Below are 16,152 nucleotides of genomic sequence, written 5' to 3' on the forward strand. Positions count from 1 at the left end.
GAGGGTAATAAATAAATAAATAATAAAAAACAGGCTAAGCATAGAGCAGTTGGCGGGAAATTTTATTTCCAAATCCAACATATTTGGTATGCAGGTCTTTGGAACACACGTATTAGCTGGCATTTATATTGGAAATCAGGAGTGCATTCTGGAAACAAGCATAATCTTTTACATTATGTCAGAGCTCAGAATATTTATTTTGTACAGCCCAATAAATAAATAAATAAATTGAGCAGGCAGGATTTCATTTTCAAGGGGTAGGAATTAAGGTAAGGTTAGAAACTGCATATTGTCAGATAGTGCTGTAGCAAGTAATATTCATGTACTGGACTGGGGGAATGCAATACCAGGTATCCTCCACCCAATTTGAGATCTGAAATTTTCCATTCTTTATCATGGTTACAAACAGCACAGGTATAGTGCACCGACAGGTGCGTCTACATCCTGTGCAGTACATACCCATAAAATTATCGCCTGAAAGCCAGCAACCTCAATGGAACTGCAAGACAGCATTTGTACTGCTCAGATAACTTTTCCTAGACTGTGTATACAGCACTCAGTTTTCTAAAGCTCCCATGTAATTTCTTTGTGTGTGTTGTAGCTATCTTATAACCAACTTGTAAATGCAAACAATAAAAACAAACAAACAAAAAAAAAGACCTCCATGTGGCTGGTATTTGAACCAAATCCACTCTTCATTTAAACAAGATGCTCACTGATGTTAGGTGAACAAGGACTCCAGAAATTATCTTGAAACTGCCTTTCAGCAGCTATTGATTACTCTTATTAAATAAACTCCAAAATTCATTTTACAGCAGCCAGGGATGATATAAACAGTTGAAATTCATTAATAATAGATTTAGGAAATCAGAGGAAATCACCCACTGGTGTATGTGTGTGTAAGGAATTAATTTGTCCCATTCTGATTTCAATACCATTCTTTATCCTTAAAGACATACAAATTTCAGCCCTGGAATAAGTGTTATTTCATATTCCACTTTTTTTTTTTTTTTTTTTTTTCCACTAAGGAAGAAACCTATCTAGAGAGTTAAAATTCAAATGTAAAAAATTACATAACTATCATTACTTTTCAATGCTTGAGATCTTAATGTAAAATATATATAACAAACCTTACATTCAGGTGCACCTAAATGTGAAAGGGAAGCAATAAGGCTCCATTGATTGTGAAGCACGTCAATACCTCTGTTATGAGAACGATTTTACCAACACTCTCATACAAGCTTCATAGACAGACTGAATGCAGTGTGAGTGGAATTACAAATCCAAGAAAAGTAAAAACTTTACATTTTCTTCAGTTTTCCCCTTCAGGCATTTTAAAAGTCAATTTTTTGGAAAAAAAAAAAAAATATATATATATATATATATACACACACACACTGCATATTTATTCAACCTATGAAGTCTGAATTTATTTGAGATTTAAAAAGCAAAAACAGTAAGGGATGCTTCAGCACATTTTGTTTGATCTGAATTCTGTTTCAGATACTATCATGCAACATTTAATACAAATATAGAAATACAGTTGAAATAAATCAACAGTTCCTGATTACTTTTGCATCTCCAGCCCAAATGACCAGATATTCATTTACAGATAGCTCATAGCACAAGTGCAGAGTAAGGCTTTGGCAAACAAATAAACAAACAAACCTGCTTTGCACACTTCCATATACAATTACTATTACTGATCTGAGCTGAAGGCAGTTACATGATTTATCTACACATTTCTCTCTTGTGTCAGTCTTAATTAACAAAACCCAGGAGCACTGATTGCATTTGATTTCCATTGCAAACATCAACTGACCAAGTCCGTTTGTGTCAAGGAGCTGCATAATTATCCCAGAACTGTAGCAGACAACTGGCACATCCATGTACCTACATTAGCTGTGGTCACTACAGCTTACATTAAGTGCTTTTCCTCTTAAATACACATTCCTGCCAAAGATGGTCTACTATTTATTTGCCTAGAATTCATGTTGCCCACATATATACATGTAAGCTATTGCATTGATACTTCATCCCAGAGAGATGAAAAGGTAGAATGACAATAGAAACAAGTACCCCTTGCAAGTGCAGCAAACCACAGAATAATTATTATTTCTTCTCATTCAGGCTTGCAAGGCTTGACTATGCAAACACAAGAGTAGATATTTGTTCATAATGGTTCTGCATGAGCTGCTGTGAAATAGGCTCTAGAGAAAAAGCAGTGAAGCTGAAGTGCTATAAGAAAATCTCAGGTACTGTATAATTTATGTCTGCAAAACTACCACATATTAATGGCTAGTACTGAACAGTTCAGAACTATCAACTCTCTCCTGAATATTTCACTGGGGATGTCCATCTCAGAGTTCTTACCAAATTTGGGGCAATTGTGTTAAAATCATTTATAAAGTAAACTCTGTGAAATACATTTCAGAAGATTCACTCTGCCTCATTGTCTATAATAATAATAATAATAATAAATAGACAGTACTGTGCAAAACTGAGTCAAAAAGCATTGGTCACACCAATGGGTAGTACCCTTCTGCTTGGCTGATAAGCATGCAGCTACTTGTCAGTTGAAAAGAAACTATTTATCCTACGGTTTTTGTTACTTGTTTCACATCCATGAAATAAAATAATCAAAGAAATTAAGCTTATCAGATGCAACTGAAAACAAAAGCCATGGTAGCCACTTAGCCTAGAAAATTTTCAGAAGCAAGCACAGGTCTTTGTGGGAGTCCACAGTAATCATTGCCAATCTGTTTTTTGATTTTTTTCCCCATTGTTAAGCTTCAATTACCACCTCAGAAAAATCCAATTGATTGCAAGGTCTTCATCAGGGCAGACTGCCCCTTCTAATGTAACTGTAACGCTAACCAACATAATAACTTCTAGCAGACAATTCCTTCTGGCCTCTACACAGAGCCGACAATGGCTACTAAACTAACACACCTTTTTGCTCAGTGAGCATCAATTAAAAACCACCTCTTAGCAATTTATAAAATAAAGAAGTTGTATTATGTCAAAACATTACCATGACATTAGAGTTGAAACTATTTAGCTTTACTATAGTTTTATTATAATGAAACACAAACGTAGATGCTATACAATTGCAAGATTATGGACTCTAGCATAATAGGAAGATCTAACAGGGTTAAAATATTGTTTCATTCTTATGAAACCATAAGAATGGAATATGTATTATGGGCTCTGACTGCTTATATTTAAGATTCTTGTAGATCATAAAATAAGCAAACAACTAGGAAATTCCCACTGCAATCATATACATGGGAATTTGAGGGCCGAATATAGTCAGAAACATTATGTTTCTACTTCTACCTGCAGCAGGAAAAGGGAGTTTTCTATGGTGCTGAACAAGCCTTTTTAAAAGACCTGCAGCAAAAACAGTATTGCTGATTAATGTTCTACTAAAGACATATTTTTCAGAGAACGGTTACTGACACAAGCCTGCTCTTATCAAGAAACAGCCTCAAAGCACAATGAGAAGAAAATAAACACTTCTGGAAAAGTGAAGTAGTCCATCCTGTTTGTTGTGAAGAAAATAAGGTCCTTTCCAGTTACTATACAAAGGGATCAGCATGGATCCCAGTATGCTAATGAATGTAAAGGAATATTGAAATACATGTGTGCCCTGCTCAGGCAGCCATAACAGTGCATCCTTAGAATCATAGAATCATTTAGGTTGGAAAAGGTTGGAAAAGGTCTCTAAAATCACCTGGTTCTTATAACATTTACTCCCATGAAAGTAAAATTAAGACTTTACAAGTGAACTAGTATAGGACTTCATAATACTGCCACAGGTAACAACAGACAAAATTGTTATCTGACAAATCTCTTAAAATTGTTGCATAGATGATCCTCCTTTTAACACCACATACCTTCTGGGAAAGGCTCACAACTCTTAGTGCTGTGTTTAGTCCATGCCTACAGGAATGGAGCACAGAATGCATGGACAGATCACAGCAGATTTAATATTTTTCAATCCATCTCATACCCAGTCCATACCACTGTGGGAATTACATTTTGCACAAGAAGGGAGCATATGGGACATTTTTGTTCTGTTTATTTCTTTTTTCCAAGAGCATCTCCTAGGGAGAACAGCTTTGTGCACACGGCTGTTCAGAACAGTCCGTCCCAACAAGAAAATATGACAACAGGGAAAGAACTGTTTACTGCCATATAGAGAAGGTTTAAAGTGGAGCCTCTTTTAATGGACACAATCTTAATAAATAACAGCCAAAATATCCAAACTGAAAAAAGCATGGCAACAAAATCACTGAATTTAAAAACACATTTCTCAGAAATTAAAAAAGAATGGGCAGATGCCAAAAGTGGGGAAAAAAAAAAGTGATGTGGCATATTGCATTTTTTTATGACAGATGGTTTCAAACGGATTAATGAGGTGAGTGCTGAATTTCTAGAGTGTGGTTAATATTTAACCTCCAGCCAGCAGACACCACTAAGATTTTTACACCTGAGTTGATAAAGAGGCCTGCCTAATTGAACTGTTTGAAACACTGTGCTAATTGGAGTATCTTTCATAGGAAAAAAAAGTGAATATGTGTCGGAAAGTACATTTAAAAAAAGTGTAGGCACCTTGTCATAATGCTGGTATGGAATTGGTTTTATGGATCAAGAGATTCTTTAAAGAACAAAAGACAGACATTCAATACTTCTTTCCTTTCTTTAAGAAGCTATGATTAGGAGAGACACATAGACTAGATGAGCTTATTTTATATTATGTCAGTCAAGTGAAGATAAAAAGAAGGATCAGTAAGAGAAAATTTTTTCTTTATTCTAGACAATTTTAGACAATGAAAAAAAAAAAAAAAAAAAGGAAAGAAAGACCCAAAATAAAAAGAAAGCTTCCTCTGCAATACTTAAACTTGTCAGTGCACTTAGGACATGAGAAAAGTTACTTGCAAGATATATACAGCAGACATGGTATGCTGTCACCCCAAGATTTACTCATGCAAAAAATTCATTCCTAGACAAACAAATAATATGCTATGAGGGCTTGTTTGTTTGTTTATGTTTGTTTGTTTTTTCCCCAAGAAACCTTCGCTATTATGTATTATACTACAGTTCCTTCCATAGTATCTGGTCCACAGGCAGCCTGTATATGCCATAGGCAACTCCATGGCATATCTTAATATGCGAGGAGTAGACGAAGTTATTCATTATTCTCTAATAAACTAAGAGGAAAGAGATTAAGAAATTATTTCCCTTGTTTGTTTGTTTTTTGTTTGGTTGGTTTTGTTTTGTTTTAAGAGTTAATGTTGAGAATAACAAATTGCTTTGGTGTTAAGAAGAAAAGAGAATATTAAAAGTGTTAAAGAGGAAAAGCTTACAACATTTTCACTTTTTTTTTTTTCCTTCTAATAGGCCAATAATAGATTCATGCTGTGGTAACCACAGACAGAAAAACAAACAAACAAAAAAACACTGCATAGACCTTACCTCCAGAAAACCAACTATAAACAGCTGAAATTAACACAATTGCACTTGGAAGGGACTGATACCTTTCTGCAGTGTATCTGAAAACCAATGAACAACACTCAGTTGCATCCCATTTTATATGGTTCTGACTGCAACCCAAAGCAGGACATAATACTGCAGTCAACATCCTGTTTCAGGAAAATGAGAGCTGGTCAATATCTATCTTCATTGTTAGCCTCATTATATACTATATATGTCAAATGGTACTAAGGGTTATTTCCTGGCAAGACAGAGGTAAGAAAATCATTAATATTGCAGTAATACTTAAAGGTAATTTGTGACAAAATGAAAGATTGATACTTAATTCAAACTGTGGTCCATATGTCTGTTCACCTCTTTTTACAAATTCTTTATAGGAAGCGTTCCTTCTCATGGAAGGCTGTCACAGAAATTTATATATTATATTTTTGTAACTTTGGGATGAGAAAAAAATACATATATATTCTGTACATTTTAGGTGTCTAGTTTAAAACATATTTTAATATAAATAAAACTAATAGTATGTTCCTTGATGACTGGCAGTATCCACAGCATTTGCCAAAATTTTTAGGTGCTCTGTCTGAGTGTGTCCCAGGTAAAATAACTAACCAAACTGTAATATCCAGTAATTATCCAAAATGGTACTTAGAATTCTGCTCTCATAAATGTGATGAGGCCCTTAATGACTTCAAGTAGTAAGGGGAGGGGGAGCAAAGAGAAGAGATGTGGAAACTGCTTTCATTATGAAAACCGACAGCTCTTGGTTCCGATTTCACACCAAACTGCCATAGAGATTAATATTTTTCTTTCAAAGACACATTTTTATAAGAGATTACATTTTTCCTCTGAAAGCAGAACTGCTCCATTCAAAGATATGCCCATTTGTTGCTGTCAGATTCTGCCTAACTGGGCTGAGAGCCTACTGTAGCTCTGCAGATCTGTGACCTGCACTTCACTCCCTCCAGGCACTATAAAAATTTCCATGGAAACAGTGCTGAAGAAGATATCTGCAAGCTGAGAGCATATCTATAGCCTTTCTGTTAGATTTATGTTTTTTCTTCTGTTTTCTCAGTTAAACCAACATTAAACATATTTATTTCACATCATAACTAAAGTTACAGAAGAAATAAAAGATATAGCAAAAAAATCTGAAGGTGATTCCAACCCCACAGTATATACACATCTATCTATAGATTATCTTCACACTTTGCATTCCCGCATCCCCCAAGAAAAGAGGACATTGCATCTATACTGCACTTTTTTCACCCAAGAAAGAATTTTCTCTTAGTCATTAAGGCTCTTAGCTGGAACTAATTGTATATATAAGATATTTAATGAAGTGTCTAATTTCACACCTTGATGAGGCTGAGAGGTAGAGTGGATACATGTGAAATCAATGCTGAAGAGCTCTGAAATCAGGCCGTATCAGACCACCAAGAGAGGAACTGCACACTGTGGGATGCACAGCAGCATAGCCAAGAGCAATCTGCAGCTCTTGATGGCTGCATGTCAATTTATCACACAGTGACAATCAGCTAACTTCCTAGCCACTTCTTTCAGCAATGCTTTTCAGTTAACGCTTGAAGTGTGGACATTACTTACTAAAGATAATATGGAAATGTACCAAAATACATTCCCTCATAACTACCTGGTTAACAAGTGTCCATGTATATTGGAGCTGTATGGTTTTCCATTCTTTCTTTCCTGGCCACAGAAAGACCATGGATTTGGGCCCTCTCTGCAAGCTTGACAGTTGGTATTGCTTGGGTGGTCCACTGAAGCTGCAGATGACTAGTCCCAATCTCCATATTAATCTCCATACTCCAAAATCAGTCTACATGTGTGCAGAGAAACAGAGACTGTCTTTTCCCTCCTCTGGCTGGGCTCATACAACCTGCCGGTAGCTTAGTGGACAAAGGAAGTGAGTCAAAGCATCTGATCAAAACTCAAACACAAGGAGAAATAACTGTTTGTTGTTTGTTTCTTTCTTCTTTCCAGTATAACAAAAGTTGTCACTGAATGTAACAATAAATTTAAATAATCATCCTTAGCTGCCTTACAGGAATTTTTTGGAGTTCCTTCTCCTCTCCATGCTGTAGGATATAATTTATCCTCACATAAGCTTTGAGTGCTGACCCTGAGGGTTTGGGTTATTTTTTCATTAAAACATAGCAAAGATTCTACATCATCTTTTACCATTTTGTCAGCATTTCCATCTTTTTTTTTATGATCCAAAATATCACTTTCACATCAGGAAGAATTCATACAGTACACAATATTACTAACATTAGCATTAAAAATAATGACTCAGGCTTCCTCAAGCCAGTGTTCAAAAGAAAAGATGACTTCTGCAATAAAAGACACTAGAAGATATTAACACACAAGTCATTAGCTGTACTCATGTTTTGAGGCTTCTGTCTGTAATGTAAATTCTAGAAAAATACCTGAGAGTATTATATTATTAGACTAATATTCCAAGACTTTATTGGAATGTTTTGGTCCAAAGAAGTTCAAAATACTAAATGGAAGCTATTTCTTCACAAAAGATATTTGTACTTACTTCTGTTCCTGTAGATACTGAAATTCAGAGTGCCATTCACCTAATGTGTTTGACAGCTTTTTGGTCCAACAATCAAAAGTCCAAGGGTATCAAGTTCAGAAAATGATTTCTTGTTCTCAAACTAAGATATCCCCCAGGTGGCTATTTTTTGTAGACTGTTTATAGATCCCAAATCTACCTGTCAAATTCACACTTCAGATACTACCAAAATACTTAATTATATATAATACTTCTCACTGCCTTGTTTTATCACTCTAAAATGAGTATCATACAATAACTAACTTCCTTCACAGAGTTATTAAGAAGGTTATTTAATTAATGCTTCTAGCACTGCTGAGATTCTCAAATGAGAAAGCAGTACATATCTGAAAGGCTTTGAAGAAGCTTTGAATTAACTGTCATAATTACAAATAAATCAAGGACAAAATTTATATCGTTGCACTCAGTTTTTCCTCAGTTTACTATTTTTTCCCTAAAACTTACCATTTGCTGCAAACTAACTGGAAATTCTATATTATGTTTTGCTTTAGAAAAAAATGCAAATTGCATCCATAACACATTAATCAATTGTATCTAAGCAACATAGTTGAGGTCAGATCATGTTTTTGCAGTCACCCTGGTGCAAAGGGATGGACTCAGTACTTTGACTTTTTATGCCTGGAAGTAGCTGCAGTAGAACTAAAAAGGCTGCACAGCAGCATAAGTGCTCCTTAACTCCTGTCACCACCAAGACACCTCATCAGAATCTGTTCACTGGGAAAAACCCACAACAATGTATATTATCTCATCTCCCCTGATCTTCCTTTTCCTTCCATTCTAATTAGGGTACTTTCACTTTCAGCCCCTAGTTTCTCCTATCCATCATGTTGAATTAATAACAAATGAAGAACTTTATATATATATTTACACACACATTTATATACATATATGAAGATGGTCTAGACAGTTAAAAAAATCAAGAATGTATTATGAAACAGGAAAAAAAAAAAAAAAAAAGCATTTGAACTCTACTATATTGTGAATGCCAAACATATACCAGTTTCTTTCTGTCATTTTCCAGTGGAAACTGGAAACATATCAACTGAATGTTCCCAAGAGACATTTAGTATCTCTCTAATAATTATCTAATAAATCTTATAAAACATAGTAAGATAACCACATTTCAGAATTGCATTCAGAATTTAAGATCATTACATTTGATTCATCTAAGATCGCAGACTTAACAAAAAAAAAAAAATTAGATGGTCTGGGTTTGACATTCTGAATACCTCACATTATCACAGAATCACAGAATTTCTAGGTTGGAAGAGACCTCAAGATCATCGAGTCCAACCTCTGACCTAACGCTAACAGTCCTCCACTAAACCATACCCCTAAGCTCTACATCTAAACGTAGATCTAAACATACATCTAAATTATCTAATAATCTTAAATAGCTTAAAAACAAGATGTATGTATTTTAAGCTTCCAGTAAGATAAAATGCAGGTTTGGTCACTGAAACACACACCTTCAAGAAATGTATGCATTTACGACAAAAATGTGGATACTTTCATGACTTTTATTTATCACTAAATCTGAGGCAGATTCTGATCTCTGTTGCATCCAGGTTAACCCTATAAATTTATTTCACTCACCAGATTCTGATTTAGTGTTATAATTCAGAGCCTGAACTTCCTGTTACTATTTAAGCATTCTGTAGGCATATTAATGTATTTCCTTGTCATGTGACAGAACTATACTTGCCTAGTAGGTAAACATTTATGAATTCACATACTACCTGTTCCAGTTTATAACCTGATGTGGAAATACAGAGCAATTAGATATATCAGGGAGCCTCCTGAGTAGCTCCACCGAGAAGCCATGTTACCACTACCAGAGCACTCTTCACAGTAGAGCCTTGGAAAGCCCAAGGGAGGAAAATGAGATATAAACCACTGACAAAACAGAATGGTCTCTGCAGCTGCTTTAGAATTTTGGTTTCTGCCAAATGTTTTTAGCTGGAAACTTTCTGATTCTGAATTTAAGCCAACTGTGAAACTCCCACAAAGACACTTCCTGAATTGTTCTACTGAGGGGAAAAAAATAGTAAAAGTATTGTTTCTGGCTTGCACTTTGTGTAGATATTTATACCTCTGGAAGTTGGTGCATACTAATATGCCTGAGGAAATTTTTTCCCTTTAGTTCTTTTTTCACTGTTTGCCTTACCCAGGCCTTCATCTGTTCTCTGCTGCCTCATTCCCTTTGAAATAACATACTCAGACAGAGATTCCCTCACTGCCCCTTCCCTATGGCAGTGGGGAAACAGGCACATTACCCCAGTTACGAACTCAGAAAGTCTGTGACAAAGCACAGATTTTATTTCTTTTACCAAGTTTTTAACTGCAGTAGCCAGTGGGGAAAGCCTAAAACATGAAACAAATGCAACTATAAGCAAAAGTGAAGGGAAATAAAAAGAATCTTAATAAATGTTTTTGATACATTTTTCAGGGTTTTGATTTTTGAATGAATGGTTCAGTAATAATGGTTAAATATTTTCTTTTCAGTCTATTTATAGGAATAGGAAAAAATCATCTCAGCAAATCTGCGTTAGTTACCTCCCTTTTTCCTATCAGACTACATCTGTTTGATACAAGATATTATTTTTCTGTAAGGTATATTTTTCTGCACTTAAATGCAAGAGTTTTCTGAAGACATTTTAGCAGGATAGTACAAAAATTGCTTATAGCACTTGATGTTCGAAATAACATTTTATATAAATATAATCGTAGATAATTTTTACACAAATAAATTATCATAGAATGGCTTGGGTTGGAAGGCACTTTTAAAGATCAACTCATCCAAAGCCCTGCCATGGGCAAGAACATCTTTCATTAGATCAGGTTGCTTAAAGCCCCATCCAATCTAACTCTGAACACTTCCAGTGATGGGCAATCCATAACTTTTATAGAAAATGTGTTCCAGTATCTCACCACCCTTGTCTTGAAAAGTTTCTTCCTTATACCCAATATAAATGCATATATGTTGCTCAAACTACATGCAATTATATGTTATTACATTCATATATGCCATATATTATATAGATGTAATACATATATATATTTCAATATAATTCAATATAACGTTTGCATCAATACAATATTTGCATCTATTTAAGGGGAAGTTACCATAATCCAATTGATAACCTTTAAGAGTATCTTGGATTCCATCTAAATATATAGTAAATAACAAAAGATCATTTCACAATTCTATCAACTCCAGAGATAGTCAAGTTTGTGGAATCTTTCATTACAGGTCTTAAAAGACCCTCTTCCTCTACCTTGCTTTGCTGGTGAAGGCAGAAACACATCTCTTAAGCTTGGGAAATCCTTTGGCAAAGCTAAGCACACTGTCAATTTAAAGCTACCTGTTCACTACCAAAGCGAAGAGGTAGAACAGTTCGTTGTTCCTATTAAAAGCTATGATGAATGAAAACTCGCTCACTCTCACCCTTGTTACTGGTGCCTGGTGGTTACTGGTGCGGGGTCATTAGTACCTCTTTGATAGCATACACGTAAAATCATGGCTGTGTGCAATAATATACAGATAATATACAGGTAACAGCTACCGGCTTCTCACCTCAGCTATAGGTTTGGAGCAGCCTGGGAACTAGTTGATATATTTCTGTTCTCAGATGATTCATCTCCTCTTTCAGATACTAAATTCTGTACTGTAATTACTAGAAAGTCTTGCACAATCTTTTTGCTCAGAGATGAGTATTTGGATCATCTGGGATTAAGCTATAATTAATTATGAACAGCATTCCTTACAAGCACATCCACTTTTATATGAATAAACGTAATTTTTGCTCTTCACAACTATTTTGCTTATGGTTGGGCTGAGCAGTCGTCAGTCAGTGGTCCATTTCCATCATTGCACAAGTGGGTCTCTACAATATCTTAGAAAGTAGGCTGCCTGCTGCATTATTTCTAGACACAAGAAACAGTTAAGACGTCAGAGTCCTCCTGTAATTGGGTATGGCATAAGCCTTAGGCTCCTGCTACTGTGTTTTTACAAAGGACAATACGCTGCTGTGGTCTTGAATTGTAGTGCCCAGAATTATCTTCAAACTGTGCTCAAGAAAAATAATAGCTAAAATGCTGCAGAGGAGATTTTAAAACACCATACTTTTTGTTGTTTTTGGTTTTGGTTTGTTGGTTGTTTTGTTGTTGTTTTACAGTATTAGAGACATACAGATTTATTATATAGCTTTATATAATATTAAAATGCTTCTGTACCTAGATCATAGGGCTTATGTTTGTGAGGACAAAGAGTGTTTCAGAAACAGTAATACATATTCACTGAAGCAGAAGCCAAGAATTGTTTACAGAACAAAAAGAGGGAGCTTGCTTTCCTCAGATAGTCGTACTGCTGCAGAGATTGTGGTTTTGCAGAAAATGAAGGGAACAAATACTAAAAGCAGGGCTGTTTTTGTCATTCCCCCCCACGTGCCCAGCATCACCACCCCCTCCCCAAGTCCTTAATTTTTGTCTCGTCCTGCCCCCTGGTGGAAGCATAGGCCAAGAGTCCGTTTCACAAAGGCACATCACAATGCTGCCTCAAAATACACTGCATTTCTTATTTAGGCATTTGTGAAAAATAATGCACATAACGATATAGGAAGGATTTAATGAAATAAGGTAAATATAATATTGCTGTTATTTAATAAAATGCTAGGTGTTGATATAGCTAAAAACTGCAAAATACCTGCAGAATTTTCACTATTTTGCAATAAATATCCTTTCTATTCCAGGCAGATATTTAATAGTCACAGTTAAATGAGAATAGATATTAAATATAAACATACAATGTTCATTATTCACTGGTATTTTAGTGAGAGCTCAGGACATAGCATCATTTGTAGCAGGAAGGAAAAATTGCTTATTTACAGATTGCAGAAATTCATTTCTTTTATATATCTAGAAAAATCAACTAAGATAACATCACAGTGGGTTGAAGACTGGTAGCTGAAAAGATAATTTAGACCTAACAGGTAGGAAGGACAAAAGCAGAATCAAAAGCCTTAAAAATGTTAATACTTCTCAAATAGTTCTCAGCCATTTAACTGCTGCAATTCTGCTCTAACTGAATGACTTTCTCTAAGAACTACTAAAGTAGATATTACCAGTATAGGCATATGCTGAATGTTCTCTACAGAACATTCAGCCTTGTTTAGACTTTTTTTTTTTGTTTTCAACCTCAATTGCTTCATCCCATTCCAGCTCAAAACTTCTGCATACTCATGAATTTCCTCAGATAACCAGTTCACACACAGGCGTTTCTACTTTTCTCTTGCTGCAGCCATTGCATACTGCAGATTCTAATGGCTGTGGGCAGAACATTCTGCTCATCTACGCTAGAGCTGCACTGGAGATGGGAAAAATCACCCTGCCCTACTTGGTTCACTGATGGTTTGACAGTGGAAACACTAGCACTGCTGTCTGTGATCACACCAGAGCCTTGAGGCAACAATGCCTATTTCACCACAGGTGGATCACTGAAACAAACTTATCCCCCCAATATTCCTAAGTGTGATGGGGTAGTCAAATGACATAAATAAATAAATAAATAACATATATAGTTGGCAGGGACACAGCCTGAGAAAGAGTGGGATGCACACAGTACCTGGGCCAGACAGCCTGGGCCAATCCCCAAACCCACATTCCTCACAGTTTCTCTAGGACATTTGCAGTACAATTTCCCTGAGTGCTGCTGTAACACTTTTTTGGTATGAACCCTTCTTTAGCAAGCTGGCTAATACGTTAGCAGTCAGCATCTCACAGTCTCATGCTCAAAGGCTCACTGTCACAGCGATAACATGAATACTAGCGAGTGACATTGGAAAACATTCACCTCACCATGCTCCAGGAATTACCAAGCCTCTCAATAAACCAGAAGAGCCTCAGTGGCCACCAGAGCCCTGTCCATTCCACTTTCTTTTAGGTTCATATGTCTTCATCAACTATCCAAATAACAAATGAATTCTTACACCTTTCCTTGGTTTCCAAATTGCAAGAAAATAAAGCAAGAGTTACTTTTCAACATTATATATATGTGCAAAATGATAGAAAAGATTAATCCTATTTTTATCCAAACATAGGATCAGGATTAACTGTACACACATATGTAAACACTAAACATTGAAATATCAGAAAAAAAATCAGAAACCAAAGCAGAAGCTTTATGATTTCCATATACGTTGTGGCCTGGATGCTCAGCTGGTACAGAGCAGAATAATTTCTACTGCCTTCAACCTAACTGTTTTGGGCTCACCATGAATCTAGCCATGTGTGACAGCTGTGGGCAAAGGGAGATTAGACATTTTATTGCAGTTACATAACAATTTGCCTACACTGAGAATTTACAAGTTGCAATCAGACCAGTCTACCCAGCAGCGTCATACCCACGTCCATGTGCAAGTGCCCCAGGCTACATGACACTGAGTTATGCAATGTCTCTAACTGATCAAAAATGTGGTAAAGAGGAGCAGGCTTATTTTAATAATGGTTGAACCACACAATTAAAACCTGATGAGATCTCAGTCTGGTTAAGTTCAGTTAAATTGCCAAGGGTACAAGTAATTGCTATAAACTCTAATTAAAAAAAAAAAAAAGAGAAAGAAAAAAAAAAGCGTCAAAGAGTGTGAGAGAGAGCTCTCACTGTTCTCATTGAAAGACAGAAGGATTCTGTTTCATCTCTGCTGCCTTTAATTGATTTAGTCCCTGTTTTATACACATTTACACTAAATAATTCAGATGAGGACCTGATTCTGCAATCCCTGTTTGTGTCAAATAAGATACACTCAGGTGAGTAATAGATTTGATCTTAATGTTCTAAACATACACTGGAAATAAACAAGTAAATATACAAGAAAAAGTCTCTTATTTTTCTCTGTCACTTTAGATTATAAAACACTATTGTGCTTGAAGTTGTTTGGTTGGGTCATCCGGCCCAACACCAGTTTTCTGGACATGCCCGGGAAGCGGCAGAGGGCCAAACCCTGCCTACTCACCAATCTCCTCAGGGTCGAAGCCATCTTCCTGAAGCATGTGGGAGAGAGCACAGGCCTGCTCCACCTCAGGGGCGTGGAAGGGATCCTGAGAGACAGCCTCTGCGCTACTTTCTGCAGGACCTGCTCTGGCATGGGGTCCCCACAGGCCTTGAGGGAGCTGCTCTGGCACCTGCAGCCCCTCTCCTGCCCCCCTTCTTGGACCTGGCTTCTCACAGGGCTGCTCCTCACACTTTTGTCCTCACCCCTTGCTGCCCGGCTGGCATTTTCTCCTTTCTTCTACATGTTTTCACAGAGGCACCAGCAGGCTCTGCTGTGCCCTGCGAGGGGATGGTTCCACAGCGGTTCCAGAACATTCTGGAACCATTCGGAACCAGCTGGAACCATTCGGAACCAGCTGGAAGTGGCCAGAAGCTTCTGGAATCACCCAGAACCCACCAGACATGTAGCCAGCACCTTACCACAGACACCAGTACAGACACACAATAAAGAGAAAATTCAGGCCAAAGGGCATTTTCTGGGATCCAGTTAAATGAAACTTGCACTGCTCTAAGACAACAGTTTGCTATTTTTCCTTGACCAAAAGTGTGCTATTTTTGCCTTCTAGCAGAAGTGACTTCTTTTTAGCAGTTGGCTGAACTGTGTGTGATCTGTTGCGGTCTGAGTAAGCTGGAACTGAATTCTGCGTAGTGTAATGAGTCATTGCAATCTTCCACTCACATGCATAATCACATCCATGTCTGGCAAACTATTTAAGCTGGTCAAAATTATGAGGAAAGAAGTACATGATCAGCTAACAAGTGCTTTCCTAAAAGAAATGAATGGACTTTGAAAAATACAGCAGTTCCAAAGAGGTATTACCTCTTCGCAGCTAAAGGTGAACTGAAATTTCCAGCCATGTTCTCCTAAAACATTATTTTTACTCCCAGAGAGACTGCAGACTAGTGGCTTTTTATCTTAACTCGGGATGAAAAATAAAAATCTTTTAAGAAAAAAATTACTTGAACGTTTTCCTGGAGGAAAATTGTATTTCCCAACTGTCTTCCT

The 16,152-nt window shown here is 36.5% G+C and overlaps 1 protein-coding gene across 12 annotated transcripts in view; it reads right to left on the reverse strand.

Moving 5' to 3' along the window:
- The window catches only part of PLPPR5 (phospholipid phosphatase related 5), a 263,660-nt gene that overhangs the window by 215,003 nt on the left and 32,505 nt on the right, over positions 1 to 16,152 (reverse strand). For 3 of the 12 annotated variants that reach the window (XR_011811196.1, XR_011811195.1, XM_072042081.1), the window contains exon 1: positions 15,109 to 15,438. The exons of 4 other annotated variants lie outside the window; for them this stretch is intronic. Coding sequence is in view for 6 of the 8 variants with exons in the window: in XM_072042081.1 (XP_071898182.1) it covers positions 15,109 to 15,240 (132 nt within the window). In the remaining 2 variants the exon portion in view is untranslated. Of the gene's footprint in view, positions 1 to 15,108; positions 15,448 to 16,152 lie in introns of those variants that run through there. 5 more of the 12 variants (XM_072042085.1, XM_072042086.1, XM_072042084.1 and 2 more) reach the window with 5 other exon arrangements.

Source organism: Anas platyrhynchos, chromosome 8 (genome assembly GCF_047663525.1).
Source record: "Anas platyrhynchos isolate ZD024472 breed Pekin duck chromosome 8, IASCAAS_PekinDuck_T2T, whole genome shotgun sequence".
In the NCBI taxonomy this organism is placed as follows: Eukaryota; Metazoa; Chordata; class Aves; order Anseriformes; family Anatidae; genus Anas; species Anas platyrhynchos.